Source organism: Heptranchias perlo, chromosome 8, assembly GCF_035084215.1.
Source record: "Heptranchias perlo isolate sHepPer1 chromosome 8, sHepPer1.hap1, whole genome shotgun sequence".
NCBI classification, from domain to species: Eukaryota; Metazoa; Chordata; class Chondrichthyes; order Hexanchiformes; family Hexanchidae; genus Heptranchias; species Heptranchias perlo.
In genome coordinates, this window is record NC_090332.1 from 22,030,576 (window position 1) to 22,053,047 (window position 22,472).

At 37.9% G+C, this 22,472-nt stretch overlaps 1 protein-coding gene across 1 annotated transcript in view; it reads right to left on the reverse strand.

Moving 5' to 3' along the window:
- srbd1 (S1 RNA binding domain 1) overlaps nucleotides 1-22,472 on the reverse strand; it is a 241,463-nt gene that overhangs the window by 119,756 nt on the left and 99,235 nt on the right. The window contains exons 16-17 of the mRNA XM_067988785.1: nucleotides 19,523-19,614; nucleotides 4,988-5,070 (exon numbers count right to left, since the gene is read on the reverse strand). Of these exons, the coding sequence (XP_067844886.1) occupies nucleotides 4,988-5,070; nucleotides 19,523-19,614 (175 nt within the window). The remainder of the gene's footprint in view (nucleotides 1-4,987; nucleotides 5,071-19,522; nucleotides 19,615-22,472) is intronic.

The following is a 22,472-nucleotide window of genomic DNA, read 5'->3' on the forward strand; positions in this document are numbered from 1 at the left end:
AAAACAGAAAGACTGGTGAATTTGCACAAATATGTGTGGAAACACAAACAAGACTTAGGCTCATGGGTCAAAGATCAACACATTACTACTACAGGAACTCCCACTCATGGGACCAGTGCAAACTGACAGCTGCTGTTAACGACTGGAGTAAAATTAGTAATGTGAGACTGCCGAAGGCTTGCTATAAGGAAAACAAAAAGAGCAAGTCATGTGATACAATGACATACTGTATTCTTAAGAAGTAGTTCTATAAAGAAACAGAAAACCTGTTGATGAAATATATAAATCCATCTCAGATATCTTGTTAGGAGGCAACAAAACCTAACATGGCAGAAAAATATCCTGAACATGGAGCAACCTTTTTAAAAATGAAAAACCCATGTTATATGAAATTTTGTGAGATTACTGAGGTGACATTAAAACCAATCCAGTATAGAAAGCTAGTCATACGCATTTATTTGCAACTCACAATTACAATTCCTGTTTTAACACAACTGTTTCTAAAGTCCCGTTTTGTTCCCCTATACTTCCAATTGTGAAAAGTTTATTTTATTGCAATTTCATTTATGCTATTCCCATTTATATGGAAGTGTGGCGTGGAGAAATCCTGCTTTAATGAGACTTGTCATCTTTGAACCCGAGGCTTTCACCTCTCAATCTGAATCAGTGGTGAATGTGCTTAAGAACCAGTATGACCCGGTTTCCACCTGTTTGTTAGCATGCGGGTGATGGAGAAATGGAAGTCGATTTTCCAGATGGCTAAACAAAAAAAAAGCACCATGTCTTGTCACTGCGCAAGCAAGTAGATGTCTTGAACAATTTGAAGGAATTGAGAATCCAAAAGCTAGTCACACAGAAGCATGGCAATTCTGAATCTCAGGTTTTTAGAATTCTGAAAAGAAAAGTGGGTGTCTTGAAGGACTGGAAAAGAAATGAGAACCATAGTAGGAAACGAAGCATGAAAAGTAAGATGGCTGATGTTGATGAAATGTTGCTTAGGTGGTTTAATAAAAGAACGAACTTGCATTTCTATAGCGCCTTTCACAACCTCAGGACATCCCAATGTGTGTTACAGCCAATTAAATACTTTTTGAAGTGTAGTCGCTATTGCAATGTAGGAAACTTGGAAGCCAATTTGCACACAGCAAGGTCCCACAAACAGCAATGAGATAATGACCAGATAATCTATTTTTAAAGTGATGTCGGTTGAGGGATAAATATTGGCCAGGACACCGAAAAAACTTCCCTGCACGATTCGAAGAAGAGCCATGGGATCGTTTATGTTTACCTGAGAGGACAGACAGGACCTAGATTTAATGTCTTGTCCGAAAGACGGCACCTCCGACGGTGCAGCACTCCTTCAGTATTGCACTGAAGTGTTAGCCTGGATTATATGCTCAAGTCTCTTGAAGGTACAACCTTCTGACTCAAAGGCGAGAGTGCTACCACTGAGCCAAGGCTGACACCTCAGTCACAAGAGAGCTCAGAAAATCCAACCTGACAGCTGCCTGTGGAAAGCTATGAAGCATCAAATGGATTCTTGTGCCGCTGGAAAGTGAGACTCAACCGTGTTTGCAAAAAGCTGTGCAGTGAAAAAGCGGACAGTAACAAACCCACTGCTGGATGCACGGACCGAGGAAGTGTTGCTGGGTTTGTTAGCAGGGTATCCAGCCAACTGCATTTACAATTGCGACAAGACCAGACTACTCCATGCTGCCCTAGCTTATCAAACCTACTCAAAAAAGGAGCGAAGGTGAGTAGTGGCAAAATGAGAAAAGAACACCTTAGATTGTTGTGCACTAACCCACTAGGAAAAAGGTGAAAGCTCATGATCGGGAATAGCATGAACGGGAATACTAAGAACCATTGTTGTTTTAAAAATGTGAAAACTGTTCCAACTGATTATGAAAGTTGCATTAATGCTTGGATGACACAATTTTCGGAAAGCGGCTGCAGACTTTCAATGACAGAATGAGAAAACGGTGCAAGACGTGGTGCTTTTGATGGATAATGCCACTTGCCGTGATATGGCTCTTAATCTTTCACACGGGAGCCCAATTTTTACCACCTATCACTTCCATCATCCAGCCCCTGGACCAAGGCGCCACTCAGCATGAACTAACACTACGGGAAGCAATTGCTTCGCAAGGTGGTTTCCGTTTTAGATTCCACTGAGGAAACTGGTATTTCACAAGTTATGAAAAACTATAGCGTATTGGATGCTATGAGCTTGGAACGCAGTGACTCTCAGCTGCATCAGTAATTGCGGTTTGGGTTATAGCAATGAAAACAATGACAGTCTAAGTTTAGGAGGTTGAAGAAGGGATTTTTTGGTGGTTTGAGTGAGGTGGAGTTCGATCTTTTTGTTTCGATGGATGATGACCTTGGCATCTACAGAGAGATGACTGATGCAGAAATAGTTTCTTCTCTGGAAGACTTGGACACAGTGGCTATAGAGGATGCAAATGAAGATGTGCCAGGGCTGGAAATTCTGAAAGTTAGAGAGGTAGATTCTGCACCGTGAGTTGTGTTGATTCATCGAATCAAAAGATAGTGAAAGGCTTAATGAATTTTGAAGGGAAAGTGCGGAGATTGATGACTTCTGCTTTCTACCAACAGAAAAATCACAGAATTCTCAGCATTTATAAAGTTCCTGAGACGTGAGCATTTTTCTTTAATTTTTAAGATGTTATACTATATTCACCCTTGTTGTAAGAAATTTAGGCAAATAAAGGTTGTCTCGTTTTATAAAAATTCCCTATTTAATCGCAATGTGTGGGGTTGTCCCGAACAGTTCCAATTAATTGGGTTCGACTGTATCTTGAATTGCAGAGCAATTCATGGAATGTTAAATCTACATTTTAAACTTGCTGCAATGCTCCTATATATGCAAGCTTTTGAGAAGAAACTAAAAGCAAAACTACATGGGCACCCATCCTGAATTACACTAAACCAATCCCATTTTCAAATTAAATGCATCCACGATAAGGAAGTCATTCCATTAATTATGGTCTACAGGATCTATAAGTTATTGAGGCAAGAAAAAATTTCCTGTGAAAATAGAGATGACCAACAAATAGGCAACAGGCAGCACAATAACACATGGCTTATGCTTTGTTCTCTTTCACCTCTGTACTTCTTCTTGGTCTTCTTTTTAGAGAAGATGGAAAATCACAAATGTTTTCAACTAACCCAAACATTTCTTCAGGAATTTTATGGACAATTCCCCTGTACTATAGCATCAGCTTGGTTCAGTGGATAGAACTTTTGTCCTTAAGTCAAAAGGTTGTGGGGTCAAGCCCCACTCAAGAATTTGAAAACATAATCTCGGATGACATTCCAAAGCAGTACTAAGAAAGTGCTAGATGTGCAATCCTTCACGTGAAATGTCAAAAACCAAGGCCCTGGCTGCCTGTTCCAGTGGTTCAGGTGGATGTTAAAGATTCCACAGCACTACTGGCCAACATTCCTCCCTTAGCCAACACCACCAAAAACAGTACAATCATTTATTTAATTGCCATTTGTGGGACCTTGCAGCGTGCAAAATGGCAAATCATTTACCTTATATGGCTGCACTTCAAATTAATGTATTTCATGTGGTGCCTTTTGAAGCGGCATGATAAGGTGCTATATAAATGCACGTCTTTATTCTTTTTTTATGTCTGACCTGGGAGTGCTTGATGCTGACAATGTGTGTCAAAAACTTGGAAAAGTATTCCAGTTCCTGACAGTGATATCTTTAAACGATCCTACTGCAACCAAAAGTTCACACTTTTGATGTTTGTAAAACCAATTATCTCCTGGCAGAAGAATGAACACATCCCTCCCCTACGCTTTTTTTTGAGTGCGCAGCCCTCTCCACAGATACCTCTGGGCTATCAATGAATTTGGACCCCTATCTTAAACTTTTTTGGAAGAACTTAGTGTATTTATATAAGTTTCAGTTGCCCTTACTGACTATGACCCATGATATGGTATAGTCTCAGGAGGGACACATTACTTGAAGTACTTGATTGCAATAGTATTTTGCAGCCCAGTACTCTGGGTAATGTATTCCACGTGGGACCATTTTTATTGGGAACCTTGTCCACAAAGTCAGCTTGGAAGCTGAAAAGCAAAATATTGCATCTGTGTGGTGGAAAAAAGCTGCCATACAAAATACAATTCACCACCACACTACTGCACAAAGGATTCAGTTTGAGCACAAACTACAGAAATGGACCACATTTTAATAATATCAAAATCCTGTCCAACCAGGCAAACTTACAACCTTCCCATAAATATACAGTAACACTATTTTGTCCAACAAGGAGTGCTGCATTGATGGTACAAATAGGTGGAGCATTCACTTTGGCAAAATAGAAAGGAACTATTTGCTGGTTAAAACAAAATGTGATGACAATTTTCTTTTGATATCCTACAGTATTACAGTATTTGATATCTGCCCATTTTACAGCAGATCAACTAGCAGTACACAAACCTAAATGATAATTTTAACAGTTTGAACACATATCTGAGAGCTCACCAAAAAAAAAAGCAGTGAATGCAAATAATAATGGAATATCACCAAAATAATGAACAAAGGATTAAAAATGCTGGGAATGATGCAAGCACAGGGTTTACATGCATGGGATCAATATCCGGTACCAGTTTACACAAAGCACTGAAACATCACTGTAATGATGTGGAAAGGAAAAGGCTATGAGGATTGTGTTACAGGTCCAATCTGATAGCTTTTTAACAGACTGTAAAATCTAGCTGCAGCTATTTCAGAGAGTCTGGATCATTTATGGTAAAACCTACTGAGGGGGACAAAAAAAGCTTCAGAACATTTATTGGCCATTTGGTTGACTGTGCAAATCTTATAAAAATAGTTGAAAAGTGGCAGATGTTTAATTACAAAGCCATGTTTCAAAAGTGTCCGTTTTATTACAGCAGCTGATGGTGAAGCAGATTACCTTCACAAAACAGATCATGGATATCTTACCTGGTACATTCCAACTCCAATGTGTTTTGGCTCAATTTTCACCAACTCAGCCAATGGATCCTGAACACGCCTCGCGATGGAGACTGAAGAGAAGAAGACAGACAGCAAATACAAGACTGATGAAACTTGTGGCTCTGTAATTGCAATTCACAATAACCAAAAAGGCTTTTTCCATCAGTTTCTTTTCTAATTTTTGCATATATTGCACATCAAAAATTAATATGCTTTAACACATTCACCAAGGTGAATCTTTACTAAAATTCTCTTTATAATTCATGACTCTAGGAAGATGCTAAATTACATCTTGATTGCAATAACTACATCATCAAAATCACATTGTTATAAATGAATTAAAGCTGTTAGTGAAATTTATATTTTGTTAACTTTTATTAACTTTAGAATTTAAAATTCCCGAATTAACAACTTTTTTTTTGCTCAGCTGGACACACGTGAAAATCGATCATAAGAGTTTCCAAACACAACTACTGCCTGATCTGGGTCTGCACTGTTTCCCAGCAGGAACATATCCTAGTTACAAGCCCAAAGAGCTTCAGAGCAGTTTGGCAAGAATAGAGATAGGATGTTCCTATGCAAATGCAATGTAGACATGAGAAGGTGGGAAAAAGGGTGAATGAGTCCTCACATTTTAATTAATTTTTTGAGGATGTCACTGACATGGTGGATAGGGGAGTGTCAATGGATGTTATCTATATGGATTTCCAGAAGGCATTCGATAAGGTACCGCACAAGAGATTATTAGCAAAATTGACAGCACACAGGATTGGAGGTAACCTTATGACATGGGTCGGTAATTGGTTGGGAGGTAGGAAGCAGAGAGTAGGGATAAAGGGTTCATTCTCTGATTGACAGGCTGTGACAAGTGATGTTCCCTTGGGATCTGTACTGGGGCCTTAACTTTTCACCATATATATTCATGACTTGGATGAACGAATAGACAGTTGTATATCAAAGTTTGCAGATGACACTAAGTTACGATGCATAGTCTATTTAGGAGCAGGAGGTTACAAAGGGACATAGAAAGACTAATTAACTGTGCAAAACTGTGGCAGATGGAGTTCAATGTGGGGAAGTAAGAGATCATCCACTTTGGATCTGAGAAAGACAAATTGGAATATTTTCTTATTGGGGGTGACTAGAAGTTGTGAAGGAGCAAAGGGATTTAGGTGTCCATGTATAAAAAGTAATTAAAATGGCTTATGGAATGTTGGCCTTTGTCTCAAGGGGGATGGAATACAAAAGTGAGGAAGTGATTCTTCAGTTGTACAGAGCTTTGGTCAGATGCCATCTGGAGTACTGCATTCAATTTTGGGCATCAAATCTCAGGAAAGATATGCTGACCTTGGAAGGAGTGCAGCGCAGATTCACCAGAACGATACCAGGGCTTGAAAGGTTAAATTATGAGGACAGGTTACATAAAATTGGTATGCATTCTCTTGAGTTTAGATGGTTGAGAAGTGATCTAATCAAGGTCTTTAAAATGATAAAGGGATTCGATAGGGCAGAAACAGAGAAACTATTTCCTCTAATGAGGGATTCCAGAACAAGGGGGCATAATCTTAAAATCAGAGTTAGGCTATTTAGGAGTGAAATCAGGAAATACTTTTTCACACAAAGGGTAGTGGAAATCTATAACTCTCTCCCCAAAAACCTGTGGATGCTGGGTCAATTGAAATTTTCAAAAATGCGATTGATTGGTACCCTTACCCAACAAAAACCTAGGTAAATGGAGTTGAAATGCAGATCAGCAAAGATCTAATTTAATGGCGGAAGAGGCTTGAAGGGCTGAATGGCCTACTCGGTAGGGAAGATACATAATCCAGGTAGTTGGTAGGCGTGTAATAATTGTCTGTTAAACCTTCAAGCTACAGGAGGGAGAGAAAGAAGGCCGGAAGGGGAGACTAAGATTTGGATCACATAAACATGAGGAATAAGTGGAAATTGTAAGCAAAGTAAATTAAATTCTCCAGATTAGAGCGAGAGAAGGAACCAGCACATAAACAGTCATCAGTGTAATATGGATTATTACACCTATTTACCCCCTGTGATTGGTGTATCTGTTGATTTTCTCCCCCTCCCTTTTCACAACTAACTAAAATCCCTGATTATCTTTCAGTCTTAATTTCTAATGAAGGGTTACACTGCCAAAACATCAATTACTTGCACATAATCAGCAATTTTAATGTAGCAAAGCATCTGGGGTGAGGTAGAAAACCATGGGGTAACACCTGACCAGAAGTTGGGAGAAGAGGAGTTAGGAGAAGTGAACAAAGATGCATTTCAAGAAGAAAGTTTTAGGGAGACATTTGAAGGGGAATGATGTAGAAAGGTGGAGGAGGTTTGGAAGAGAGTTGGAACTGAAAGTTCAGTGCTGGAACAGAGGGAGGGGGGGGAAATACAGGATGTAGGTTGAGCAAGGCCATTGAAGGATGTATAAACAAGGATGAGGATTTCAAAATCAATATGCTGAGGGATGGGAAGCCAGCGGAGCTCAGCAAAGTCAGGAACAACAGGCAAATGGGGCTTAGTAAGGAATAACATGCAAAAAAGATGAGTTGGAGTTTCTAAACTCCAAGAGTCTGCCAAGTAGAGTGTTAGAGAAACTGAATCTGGAGGTGATAAACACAAGGAACATGGTTTCAGCAGCAGGGAGGGTGAGGTATGGAGGGAGATGGGAGATATTTCAGAGGGGTAAACAGTGGTCTTAGTACGACTGAAAGTAGGGTTTGTCGATCAGTTTACGGTCATGGATTGAGTTTAGCCTAAGAGCAGGCAAGAAAGAAAATGGAATTAGAGGTGAAAGTGAAAAATTTCTGGCAAGAGGCAAACAGGATGGCTTTGATCTTAACAATGTTGAGCTGGAAACACTACAGCAATAGCCAAGCAATCGAGGGTGGTGGCACAGAGGTATGGTTGGGTATCGTAGGCATACATATGGAAATTGACCCCGTGATTACAGATAACACTCCTGACAGTCAACATTTAGCTGAAGCGGGTAAGGGTGCGGCATGCCAAAAGAGACCATGTGGGCAGAAAAGGAGAAACCATTGCAGGATGTGGGCCAGCTATATTGGGGCAGGTAGGAATGGAACCATGTGAAGTGGATCACAGTGAAGGAGATGATAGATTGAGGATGAAGCAGTCTATTGTTTTGCCCAACAACAAATTCCTCCAAGTGATTTTAAGACACTGATCCAAAGAGGTAGGTTTTAAGGAGCTCCTTAAAGGAGGAGAGAGGGGTAGGGAGGTGGAGAGGTTTAAGGAGGGAATTCCAGAGCTTAGGGCCTAGGCAGCTGAAGGCTGGTGGGGCAATTAAAATCGGAAATGAGCAAGAAGCCAGAATTGGAGGAGCGTAGAGATCTCGGAGGGTTGTAGGGCTGGAGGAGGTCACAGAGACAGGGAGGTGCGAGGCTATGGAGGGATTTGAAAACAAGGATGAGAATTTTAAAATCGAGGCGTTGCCGGACCGGGAGCCAATGTAGGTCGGCGAGCACAGGGGTGATATGTGAATGGGACTTGGTGCGAGTTGGGATATGGGCAGCAGAATTTTTGGATGAGCTAAAGTTTATGGAGGGTAGATGATGGGAGGCTGGCCAGGATAAATAGGAGGTATGGCAATCCTCAGACACAAAAATGGAAATTCTGATCTCCCAAAAGGTGGCTTTGAAACATTATTGAACTGTTAAAGGTTAAAACATCTTTTTTAAAAAAACACTCCTTGTAATGTTAGCCATGGTAAAAGTGGGCTCAGGCTGCAAGCCACATGAGTAAATGCACATCATAAAGCATTCAATAAGAGTATAAGGCTGGACTGAATCTCAGATCACATTGCTATTATGCCTTTCACATTTTTATTTCAAGCAGATGCCTTACCCACTCACTGCCACCCCATTCATTAATGTTCAGAATAATGAAACAAAGAGTTAGAGATATCTAGATTAAGCGGCATGTGCATGCACACAACTAATATTGGTTGGTGACCTGAGCAATGATTGCTTTGCACACTCCCAGGAAAGCCTCGTTGACTCTCAAAGGTCCGTGGACTATCATTTGAAATTAACTGCTCTACAGCAGATAAGAAATATTTGTTCATTGGAAATACAAGCCAATCCATAACATATCATATTTGTGTCATATCAACCAACTAGATGGCTATTTAAAATTAACACCAAAAGGGTGAAATTTTAGTCTTCCATGGACTTGTCAGTGTCTAGTACTTTTTTGAATTTTGATGGGATTACTGTTCAGATTAGCCATAAAGCAAAGAAATTAAAGATGCTAAATTTGAACTAATGAGGTCAGATTGTCAAGTTTCAAATCTGGTGAAGTCTTATATTAAATAGATCAAGAAACTGGAATAATTCACAGACATAATTGATTACTGAAGTGATCAAGCAATACATCTACACATGCAACTGCCAAAAATAATGTGTGATACAAAATTTTACGGCTTCAATCTAACAGGCACACAATAGGCAACATCATGTGTTATAAATCTGATCGAACAGAGTATTTAATCGATTAATATTCAACTTCCAAGTACATAGAAATCCCTTTCTAGTTATTTGGTTAATCACATCACACTACAAATTCAAATTAATATGATCAAACTACAATGAATACAGCAAAAATGCATCTGCAACCTGCATATTTTCCTTCAACATGCAGGTTACTAAAAGGCAACTGTGTGCACCTGCATTACAAATATAAGATAGTCACTAATAAATCCAACAGGGGATTCAGGAAAAACTTCTTTACCGAGAGAGTGGTTAGAATGTGGAACTCGCTTCCAAAAGGAGTAGTTGAGGCGAATAGCATAGATGCATTTAAAGGGAAGCTAGATAAACACATGAGGGAGAAAGGAATAGAAGGTTATGCTGATAGTGTTAGATGAAGAGGGGTGGGAGGAGGTTCATGTACAGCATAAACACCGGCATGGACCATTTGGGCTGAATGGACTGTTTCTGTGCTGTACATTCTATGTAGTTGTCACTACCACAAAATGTTGATCATTTTAAGAGAGGAATGGGGTTTGCACAATTTGATGCTTTAAAACTGCTTGTTTGGGAGAAGCAAGAAGTTTTATGCACTATTTTCCCCTCCAATGACATTATGGAGAGAGCTACACATAGGATACCATCCCTGTTCAAGTTATCACTTGAGCAGAACTTAATGCCACTAAAGGGAGTTTTTTTTGTTGCAGTTTAATTTCCGTTGTTTTTTTTTAATAGCGTTGCTCATGCTAAGTCGATGGATATGCTATTTTACAAAAATAGGGGCGTTATCAACAAAGTATAATTGAGAAGATGCGACGGGAAAGTGCTACAGGAAGTAGGTGTGACACTTACAAGAAGTGCACACTATATACAAGACATTATTGATTTATTGATTTATTTAGGTATATTCACTCTTGGTACAGCATGAAGCTAGATCTCAAGACAGGTTTGAATGAAGTGGCCTTTGGCCCATATGACCTCCTTATTCCAGAATACCAAATTTAGGTCTTGCTGTTCCTGTGCACGAGGAGATTCTTGCCTAGCATCAAGTACACTTCTCAATCACGCAGAACTTGCACTACCTCTATTTTTAGCTGGATGCACCGGACATAATCAGAGATGATGCCAGTCTGTAGGTTGTGCTTTTAATGCCGCCCTGACCTTTCCTCTCAGAAACTGTGTAATGTCATTAACCATTTCTGTCTATGTTAAACATTCAATAAATGTTAACAGCATTAAAGTTTTTAATAAGACAGTTTATCCTCCCCTTATATAAACAATACACTATAGATATACAAAATTACGTTAAAAAAAATTGCTGCATCATCTTTACCATCTAAAACACGCACACTAGGTCAGACAAACAGCATTCTCAAAACCAGAAAACAATGCCAATAACGCACAAGTGGAAAAGCGATGAATTTAAAAGATTAAATTATAGCTGCATCTTCAAACAGATGGTTCATATCAAACAGGTTTAAACCTAAATGGATTGATCTTTGCACAGTAAAACCAAAACTATTTTCTGACTTACAACAGTTTTGAAGATGAGAGTGAACTGAGCTATGATAATAAGTAAGCAGAAAATTACTTTTTATTACTGTGTAGGGTGTATTCAGAAATGCACCTACCAAGTTCAAAAGGTTAAAAAGCTTACACCTGCTGTATGCCTAATTCATTTAGTTCACCTCACCAAAAATTATGCTTTGAAATTCAATACTTTAAATGCTATTACTCATTCCGATTAGAACATTTCCCTGCTGTTCTGTTCCAAAGCCAGTAAAATGAAGGGGGTTAAAGTGACAAGCTGTTAAGTACTTATGAACATGCAAAATTAAAGAGGTCTCATCTCTAATCATCTGAAGTTATTTCTAATATCTGCCAAAATAAAAAGCTAAAATTTCAAATGGAAGTATCTTTGTGTCTTAGAAATAAATTTTCAATGCACTATTAACTGCAGATCTTAAGTTGTAATTAACAGAAACAGAATTTACTGCAAGAAATTATGACCTCACCAGCAAGACATGGTATTTCTCAATGCAGTAGTTAGCTGCAGGCCGTGGTTAAATTTCACCTACTGATCCTTCAATCTGCTAATCTAGTCATTTGTAAAATAACTATGGGTAACCCATATGTGCTGTAAAACAGGAGGCAATGCATCAAAGCAAAGCAGGAAGTGTATAATGGATTCAGATATAGACTACAGATAACCAAACTAGCACTTTTTCAAACCTCTCTAATTATTCTAACCCTTTAATTGGCCTGAAGGACATTCATGAAAGCGGTTTCGAAACTTTTTAGAACGAGTCTTTCTTCAAACATACTTTGCATTTTATTTCTCCCCTCTCCTGAAGACGTCTTGACCGCTCAGGGTGCGGTCAAGACGTCTTCAGGAGAGGGGAGAAAATTGGAAATTGCACTTGGGTTTAAAAAAATCCTGCATACAAAGACCACCTGTCTGTAGTAGCTGTCTTAATAGTGCCAACAATATATTAGTGTTTCAGATCTGAACTACCATGAAGAGACCACACACTTCCTTCTCCCAAAGTGGGCACACTATACATTGTTTCTTTTACAGTGCAACATCTGCATGGGAATTGACCTGGAAGAATTATTTAATTGTACTTATGAATAAAGTAGAGGGAACAGAAAGGTTTCTGAAGACAACATTTTAGATCATTGAGCTATGAAGAGGAACAAAGGATGCTAAATCTATTTTTGTTAGGAAAAAGATGACTGGTGGGGGGAGGTATAATCCAAGTTTTTAAAATTATGAACAGAATCGATACGCAAGATGTTTTTATGCAAAACTAGGAGAGAAGAACTTGAGGACATGATTTAGAAACTGAAGAAGAAAGAAGCTAAACTTGGCTTAAGAAGCTTAGCACTTAATGTATGGAGCATGCTGCCACCTAGTGCAGCAAACACTAATTCAGACTAAAGCATTCAAATAGAAATTGGGTTGATTCTCAATTCACCAGGAAGTGGAAGGATACAGGTTTGTGGGCAAAATAAGAAAAATTGTCAAATCAAATTTTAAGAACCCAGATACACTGAAGCTCCTTTTTTCTCATTCTTATTGATTTTAATCAACTGTGCCACGTCAGCCAGTCGTACAGAGAATGCAGTAAATGTGATACCTTTTCTTCAGCTTACTATTGGGTTATTTTTTTCTTCATAGTTCAATTAACCTTGCACTGCAAGTGCTTTTGTTATGCTATTCTTTGCATTTACAATTGTGAATACATTCTCTACTTTTAAATTCAACATTCAATAATGATAAAATTGCACAAATATGCTATTATAATTTTCCATGCAAGCATATTGTATTTTGTAACCAAGATTTTCTTTAAAATATATTTTTAATGCAATTTTGCTTGATTTTTGCTTATTGATATTCTGATATTAAAACTTTTGTCTTTTGTCTTTGATAGTCCATATCAATTCTTCGAGTTATTTGGGGAAACAACTGCAATACATCCACAATAATGTGGTGTCTATCTTGACCTCGATCACCGTTTCATTGTTTCGTTTATACATGCACCGTGAGTGAATTATTACTTAAATACAGATTCTTGAGATTGATGGCAAAATGAATTAGAACACTAATCTTTCATGTCTGCAATCCCAAGCCAAATAAAAGCTCTTGCTTTTAAAAAAATGAAAAGTTCCCATCAGTAGTTTCAAGCACACAACTGGAAGAAACTAATGCAGGCGGGCCTCCCAGTAGGCTTATAATTTGCATTTTAAATAATCAATGCAACATGTCCGATATGGCCACAGCAATCTCAGATGATGCCAAACTCTTCTGTTCTGTGTAGTAATTGAGTGCCTCACAGAATATGTCTTACGGGTGCATCTAATTATCTTGTGCTGTTGATTGGCCCAGATAACACATGGTCATCCCTGTGGACATTTCTACTTTGATGATGAGGGATAGCAAAGGCTAGTACCTCCCAAGGTGATTTAACAGCATATCCAAAGTAGCACAATCACCTGGCCAGCACTGCAGGTAAATCCATTGACAAACATTGAGATTTGTGAAATATTGCTGCCAGTTCACAAGATCACAAGATAATTATAGATAAGGAAGGTCATTGGGCCTAAGTTCATCCATCCAGAAAGACATCAAAGTCTGCCCACTGCAGCGTCCAATTGTTTCTTACATGATTTGAGGGTTTTCGCCTCCACTATGCTTATCTGGAAGATCATTCCATGTATTGTGCACTCCTTGTTCAAAGAAGAGCTTCCTGGTATCTGTCCTAAATTTGTCCTTTACTAGTTTGAAACAGTGACCCCCACATCCTACTCTCAACTTAAAAGTAATTCCCCTTTTCCATACCATTTACTGTCTTACATACATCTATAGGATCACCCCTCAGTGTCTTCGTTTAAAGCTGAAAAATCCAAAGTTTTACTAGTCCTTCATTCAGACCTTTGCCACTAGGGTGTATAAATTAGTCATGGGTGGTAGTGCAAATCAGGTGGTATCACATTTGTTGCCTGTTATACGCCCCCCCCCCCCCCGCCGCTGGATATTCAGTTCCACTGACATCAATTGAACTGAATATCCGGCAGGACGGATAAGGGGCGGGCAGGGCAGATAAGGGGCGGTCAATGAGATACTGCCCGAGTTGAATTTCTACCCCTAGGGATCAGCCTCGCGGCTTTGCTTTGCATTTCCACCAGTTCTAAAATATGTCTCTCACATCTTGGTGGTGCAGATTATTGACATGAAATTTCAAAGGCAGGTAGTCGTTTTAGTTGGGCACTGAACAGAGTCTGAGTTTTGGCAGACGACACAGGCATATTGGTACAATTGCTGCAAGATTTGAAGTTTTGTCCACAGGTTAAGCATTCTACTGTGCCATAGATGCTATTGAAGTCTGAGCATGACAATTGCAGCAAGTTGGTTTCTTGGTTTCTACTCTAATATCTTTAACCTAGGGGTCAATTCTACTGATGTAGATGAATTGTTGGATGTAGCATTATTTACTTGTTGATGGGGGTAATTGATGGGAATGTACTGCTCTTGTGTTAGGCCTATTGATTCTTATTTGAAAATTGGCAGGTTTTTTTGGATAGCTGTTAATGGCATTTGACACATGTACTGCTCATTTTCAGCAAATACAATCATATCATCAGCACAGCACAAATATTGGTTTTAAAGATGTGAATTCCAGCCAGAGAACCAGCCAGCATTGCAGTTAAAGTTTTAGGACCATAATACATTTCTGAACACTTGAATTAGTGCAAAACATAGTGGTCAGTTTATTTCAAATGCAAATATAGTCAATGGTGTTACTGTATAATAACTAAAATATTTGCAGATCCTTTGTTGGCACATCCAAGTCATTAAACAAAGGGTTTTCTCATGTGGCAGGGTGGGGGGCTAGGGAGCAAATAAAATATGAGGTGCTGAAGTGGATGCTGTTTTTTTATTCCTCCCAGGCAGTCACAGATATCTGGGTTGGCTGCATATCATCTCATTGGGAATGGTGCCTAGTATGTGACTGAAGTGGGGGTGCGAGTCGAGGGGGCTAGAAATACGACTGTAAAAATTAAGCACCGGAATTAAGTTTTTAGTTTAAATATTGTTTCCCAAAGTGAACAAGTTTATATTTTCTTGGGGGCTTAAATTAAATCTTAAAGCAGATCCTCAAGTTAGGACCTAATTTTTGAATCTGATCCCCATTCATTGCAAAAGCCAACAGTTTACAATTCATTGTAAACTGAAATGCAGAACATTTTATAACCTCAAAATATGAGCTTCTGGGTCAATGAACTTCCGACTGTGTTGTGATATTTATTGGGCCATATGTTTAACACCCCAGTTTCACTTTAGCAAAGTTAAAAAATGCAGAAAACTTCTTTCTACGTGATCCACAAAAAGTCCTCATAAAAAGCTGACTCATTAGCATCTTGCAGTTCTCAGTTTCCAACTTTCTTTTGAATGCTTGAGAGAATTGTTTAATTGAATCCTTGTACAATACTGTAACTACTATTGATTCTTTGTCTCTTTCTCCTGGCCTGCAATTCAATCCCCAGAATCTCCAAATTTTGATTACTGAATAGTAAACTTTCAGTAATTTACTTAAAATTTTACATTTAGCACTGTATAAGCAGCAGTTCAGTTTCTTATAGGCAGTTCCCTGAAGGCATTCAACAAGCTCATATATTTGAGCAATGTGTGGTCATTAGCTTTCATAATGCCTATTCATTCAACAAATTATTTACTATAGTTAAAAGCACTGCAGCTTTTTAATAGCTCATTAAAAAAAACCTGGACAAGGAACTCAAATTAAACTGCTAAAGAAAAGCAAATCTAAATATTCAGAATAGTCCCTTACTCTGCATTTTTAAAATAATACTTTGAATTTTCTTCCCTTTTTAAAGTTGCCCTCATGACCATTCCTCAGCTGCTCTACAACCTAACACTAATTAGTGCAAAATAATGGACTAAAGTGAAGTGCCCTCAAAACAGGATCAGGAATACACTATGTGGGAGATCACAGTAATGAACTCTGTGGCATAGTATGTAGACGGATGGAGGCATTGTATTACTCTAAAGGTGCAAACATTTTAACTTTTGGTACCTGAACGTCTGCTAATAGATACTATTAACTTTAGTTCAATGTTGCATGAATTTGGCCACAGTACAAGTAATAGCTAATTTAGGTTCCCAACTGAATAGCCAACAATACACTGCATAAAGCTGTAATAGTGCATATACTTCACTGCATTGTTGTATAACGCATTACAAGGTAAACGCCTCAAGAGTCCTTAAAAAGTTTAATAAGACTACTCAACTGGCTTGAAACACAAATTCCACTTGTGGTGCAACCAGAACCCATTGTGGTTTCTGGGCACCAGAAACAGTCACAACTGAGGTGCTGCTCCATTACTTTTGCTGTGAAAGCGTCCCGGTAATTTTAATATTTGTATTGGTATATTGTTTCACTGCCATTGTGTAGTGAAACATCCCAGAATTTCCATTAACAGGTTTTTAGTCTTGCGGTATCATTGAGTGTACAAGCCTAGACCAAATGCAACGGAAAACACCTTTTTGTCGTCATCTGCCTATAGCAGTCCATCTAAATCATCCAATAAATGATTAAAGTACTCTGAAAATCTCAAGTAGATTCAGTGCTCATAACACTTAGGGATGGCTAGCTCTGCCACTTCCGTGATGTGGGAATCCTATTGCCACTGGCCTACAAGTTACACCATGAACTATGTCGTTTTAGGTAAGATATCTGTCTATTCTATAAATAGCCCTTCAGTGAGATTGTGATAGTAGCAGAAGCAAGATTCAGGCCCAGATTTCAACAAATCAAATACAACCATAACCACCTCTCTAAGCTGCCTTAGGTGAAACACGAAGTTCAAGATACACAAAGATTAGTGTGATCTTTATTATGGTTTTCAGGGCACTGAAATACCGAATCTATACTAATCAAATACAATGTGTTTACTTGCGCTTGTCTTTCATATAGGCACTTGTTCATTTTAACTTACTGTAAGATTTTTAAGGATTAAAAAAGACCGTGGTATAACAAAAGACTTCCAGAAAAAACATGACCAGGATCGTCGGTAAAAAGTTTTTTTAAAATTGTTATTTTTAATTTGTAATATATAACCAATGCAAATAATTCTACAAATTTATTTTAAAAGACATGATAGGACCAACAAGACAAACTGCATGTTACTGAGACCAATGAATATACGTTGCCTAAATGATAACTGTGAATTATCTAATTATTAAAAAAAAGCTTTGTGCTGAATAATTGTTTTTTTTTAAATACTGACCTTTCCTTTTACATAGCCAAAGGCAAGAGATGCTCTTTTAGGTTTAAGAAGGTTAAAATAGATGCTAGCTAAAGTTGACATTAAGGCAAAACTTCCCACACACCTAATCTTTAAATGCTCTTATTTCCTTAAGAAACAGTCAGAAGGAATTATTTTTTCTCAGTGCTTTATTTTTGCTCTCACTAGGTACTATGACAGCTGTGACTGTACACCTACTTTCATGACACATCCTCTAGGGTATGACCTCACTGATATTACAGCTTCAAACTCGTGACAAACGAAGCCAGAAGGCATTTCACAAAGGAAAGTGTAAGCAGTTTGCTCTAGTTTAAGTGTAAATTAATCCAATGTATTTTGGCCTTTGGAGAAATGACAGGCAGATGGAAGTTGACAATAGTACGCTATGTGACCTTTTGCTCTGTGCTACTCTTATCTTGGGGGTGCTCCTTCGAGCAGTATTCTGTCGACGATAAACCTGGCTGTCGCTCAGTAAAATCTCTACTTTTTTTTAAAAAGATACTACAAGTGAATCTCTCTCAATTTATGATTGCATCACAGCCACTTAAAATAATTTTACATCTCTGCATATGATAAACTAAAAATAAAATATGAGAAATGGTTGCACATGATAAATATATTCACTGATTGAAGAGAAGTATGAACAAACACCAAAGTTGGTGTGTGTTGTGGAAGTAATTTGCAGCAAAACTAAATCTTTTCACTATGCACCTTTGAACATTATAAAATTATGAAAAAATATGAACCATAGTAAAAATTCCATAATGATGTTTCCGGTAATATTGTTTTGTACACAAAACCAACACTAAATGTGTCATCTGATGAAGTAACAATTTGAAGAAGCAAATCTAACTTTTGTTGTGCATCTTAAATAAATTAAAAGATTATATGCCACTCACAAAATAAAACATATATAACTATAGCGAAGTGTCTGATTAGAGTAAAATGTACATGGCATATTCGGTAGATACTAAAATAAATTTATGAAATGTACAGCTTTGGAACTACAGTCCTAAATTACTCATTTCCTGTGTTACACTTCCAGTAGGTCCGCTGGAGGGAACATTGCTGGCAAATGTCAATTTACATACAGGCATCAGTGAGTACAAGAGTAAAACTTAACTTCAATGTTTTTTTTCCAGTCCCGTCATTATCATTTCTGCAATTGAATCTATGCAAATTTGATGATGAAAATATTAATGTCAATATAACAGCACTAACATTACGGGAAGAACTTTCTTTTCAGTTGAATCAAATGCACAGCTGTATGGTTGGATAGCATTTTTTTTAGAATTAAACACAGTTTAAATTTGTACATTTACATTTAAAATAAGTCTCCACACAAAAAAATCAAAGTGGAGCTGCTTTAGTTATATCAATGACAAATAAATTACTGGTCAAAAGGCAAGGATTTTTTGCCTCTGTTAAAAACTGTACGAGTTCCTCCAGTGGTTAAGTGGGTGAATATAATGCCTAGTCCACTAGTGAGCCATACAGGCAATAAGGTTCTAGGTTTTATCCCGAGTCTATGCTGAGTAAGCTGACCTCAGTGTTAGGTTAAAATAAAATATTAAAAAGGTATGAAATACTTAGAATAGGGCACATTTAGTTACAAATTAAGTTAAAGTAAAATAATAAAAGTAGGAAAGAGCATTAAGGAAGGAAATAGAATGGTGGGGGGGTGTCTATTTTTAACTTGAAATTTTAACTTTTAATATGGGGTTAATATTGCAGTAATAAAGCTATCCTCGACTCCCCCGATGGCTCAATGAATTTATCCAGTGAGCAGCTGAGGCATAAAGACAAGGAAAGCCCTGGAAGATCAGCCCTGGATTAGGAAGTAGGGAAAAAGGGCATGGTTTTCAGTTCTTGATTACTATGCAGTGACTCCTGCTGCAAGTGTACATTGACATAGGACAGGACTCGGATGTGATGCCTGCTCACAGGACTGTGCTGCTTTGAAAATTTATTCAATTTCTGAAAATGTAATTTTACTAGCAAATTGTTAACGATAGAGAAAAATAAGGACTCTTCCCCTTGCTTTGCTGAAAGAGGAATTTCACCCCTTTATTATCGTGCTTCAGCAACAGTACACGAGTTAACAACTTAAAAAAAATGCCAGCAATCTAAACATTTAATTATCTAAATGTACACTTTCACTCATAGTAGAAAAAGTGAATGGAATTTAGCTTACCTGCACTTCTGATATTAGGATCCAGATGCGGCATCTCTTTAGCAGCCTCTGGACTGACACTGTATATGGACGCGCCAGCCTCACTGGTAATACTGTAAAAGTTTAAAAAGTTTTTTTTTAAAAAGGAGAAGCTTCAATGTTCTAAGCTATCATATAATTCTGAACCAGGAACGCAAGTTAATACCATTATTCACTCTTACTAACTCAAGTAGTGGCAGTATCGTGTATGTGACTATCCTGGGAGTACTGTGACAGCACCATATCGGATGTGATGGTGTTACACAAATTATCTCTTCGCTGCTCTGTTCAGAACAATTAATAATTGGAGGTACCCATGTTTCCCGTTCCACCACCGTCACCCCCCCACCCCAGCTAGTGAGGAATTGACACTGTGCCACTCTCAAGGGCTTGCAGGTAGACAATTTAAACATTTTCTCAGCTAGAGCATGGAGGCCTGATGGCTCAGGACGATCCCAGCACTCTGTCTAGATGCACACTACTTGACCAAAGGGCAATGGGTATCCACAGAGGTCCTCAGCATAAATTAGCAACTTCAGGAGAGAGGCAAGGTAAATTGGAGGGGAAACAACTTACTTAAACTCTCTCCTGAAGTTGCTGTACTAAGTCATTGCCTCTCTGTGTTCCAATGGATAGCTCAAACCAATATTTTAAAACAAATCTCACTGTACAATGGCAAACATTAGGAACAAAGGAACATAAGTAAAAAACTTAAGAAAACCTTTATTAATTTTTTTCACCACAAATGTACGATTTAAATAGTATTATGCCCGTTGTAAAGAAACAATGAAGAAAAGGTCAAGTTTTCAATATATCTATCTTCAGATCATTCATCTAGTTCCAATAGCAACAACCTTATGCACTTAAGGTTTCTGTTGGAGCCTTTGGATAAATTAAAAGGAAATAGTACCACAGAGAGAGAGCAACATCTTTGTTACATCTCCTATTGACTATCATATGCCTTGAAAAGAAATAGGATAAAGTTACAAGGTTAAAGAACTGAAGAATTATTTTAATAAAAAAGAAAGTATTTTATTACTGTAACACTGTCGCCACCTAGAGGCCATTTGTGTCCCAATCTGCTTTGTGCCACTGAAGTGGCTGATTTGATCACACCTATGTAATCAATAAATCCTAACTTCTGAGTCATCCATTTCTATGCAACTTGAAAAAGTTTGATGTTTAGAATTTACTGTATTTGTTAAACTATCTATGGTAAAGACTGATTAAAAAGTATTTTTTGGTGGAAAATATTACAGTAATTCTCAGAGTAAAGGTTGCTTTAAATATTTTTAAAACTATGTTTTAATATAGTAACACTAATTTTGATGGCTTTCAGTGTAATCTTAAGAAATGTATTTCACGAACAATATTTTCAATAACTAAGTAGTCCACAGATTTAATTCAAATCAACAATGTATTTGAATTTAGCATATTCCCCAATGTTCCTGCTTGTATTATTCTTCAGTGATTCTAGCACATCTTATTATGGGTATTGCTAAGATGAAAGATTTATACATCACACCTTGGACAGCAGAATCCAGGAAGACAAAATGGGGCAGAAGCATATTAATATCATCTTATTACTCTGATGCCCAGTTGCCTGCAGAAAAGCTGGGCAGATAAAATATATTTGTCACATTTCAGGATTTTTTTGCCATTTTTCTGCAGAAAAGATGTGCAAATGAGTTACTCTTAAGCAAAACAGTTTAAAAAGCACAAGCACCTAGATGGAAGGTGGTTGATATGCTAAATGTTAGTCATCCCCAAAGACTGAACAATAAGCAATGTATTAGCTTATCGAGGTAATCCAAAAACACCTCGCACCCGTTTTGTATTATTACACGAAGATAAGTTATACTGATTGAACTAAGTGAATCTTAACATAGCTGTTGCTCTATAAGTACACTCACTGTGAAATAAAGCAGCTTAACAATTCTCATCAAGCTTCACTTAACCAAGTGATAACTCAGTCCATCTTTGGACAGAATGAAGTGTAAGGGGGAAAGACAATAATACCCAGTCTAGATCACAAGATGCTATTGTTACACCCAAGCTACACTATTGCACAGTAAAGGTACTGCACTGAGAGTCAACTCCCATAAAAGTAAGACGTTCAGACCACTTATGGGAGCAACTGAACCGAGAAGGTATCTATGACAGGTCCAAATTTGTTAACAGTGGGCACCAAGGATCCCACTGAGCTCATGTAATTAACAGTGTGCTGCCACTGGAGTCATACCAGGCTAAAGCTGGAAAGGCAAATTTCTGACCCTGTAGGACTGCAGTGTGTGTTCATATTATAAATATCACTCTGGTATTGCATTCATAATGAAGCACTTAGTGTAAACAGGGCTTTTGCTAACAAGACTGGCCTCAGTAACCATAACCTTTGTGGTCAGCACTTAAAAGTCAGCTGGAAGGTAATTTGCTAGTACAGTTTGCTGGAAAAAAAATTCCGATACTTGCATATAAAAATGCAGATAGACAGCAAACTCTTTTGGCAAATTACAATGGAAAACAGATGCTTCCTGATTAAGGACATACAGGTGATGACAGAACTCCACTGGCACTATACATTTGCTCTTAATCATACAACAGTTATTCCTCAATTCTAGTGCCAAATCTAGTCACACCTGAGACCATGCTGAAACCCACTATGGGAACAACTTCCCCCAACACAAACACCTCTTACATGACGATGAATGAAGTAATGATCACTATTTTCAAACACTCACTTCCAGGAAATACCAAACAGGTTATTATTGTGTCACACAGCACAGCACACCTTTACATATTTAACCATTTAAGAACATTATAAAGTTTCAAAATGAGGCAATTTTGGAATTTATTAAAAATACTTTAAATTACAATACAGATACAAGGAAGCCAAGAACAGTTGAAAGCCAGTGCTGTTCAATACAAGGCTAAA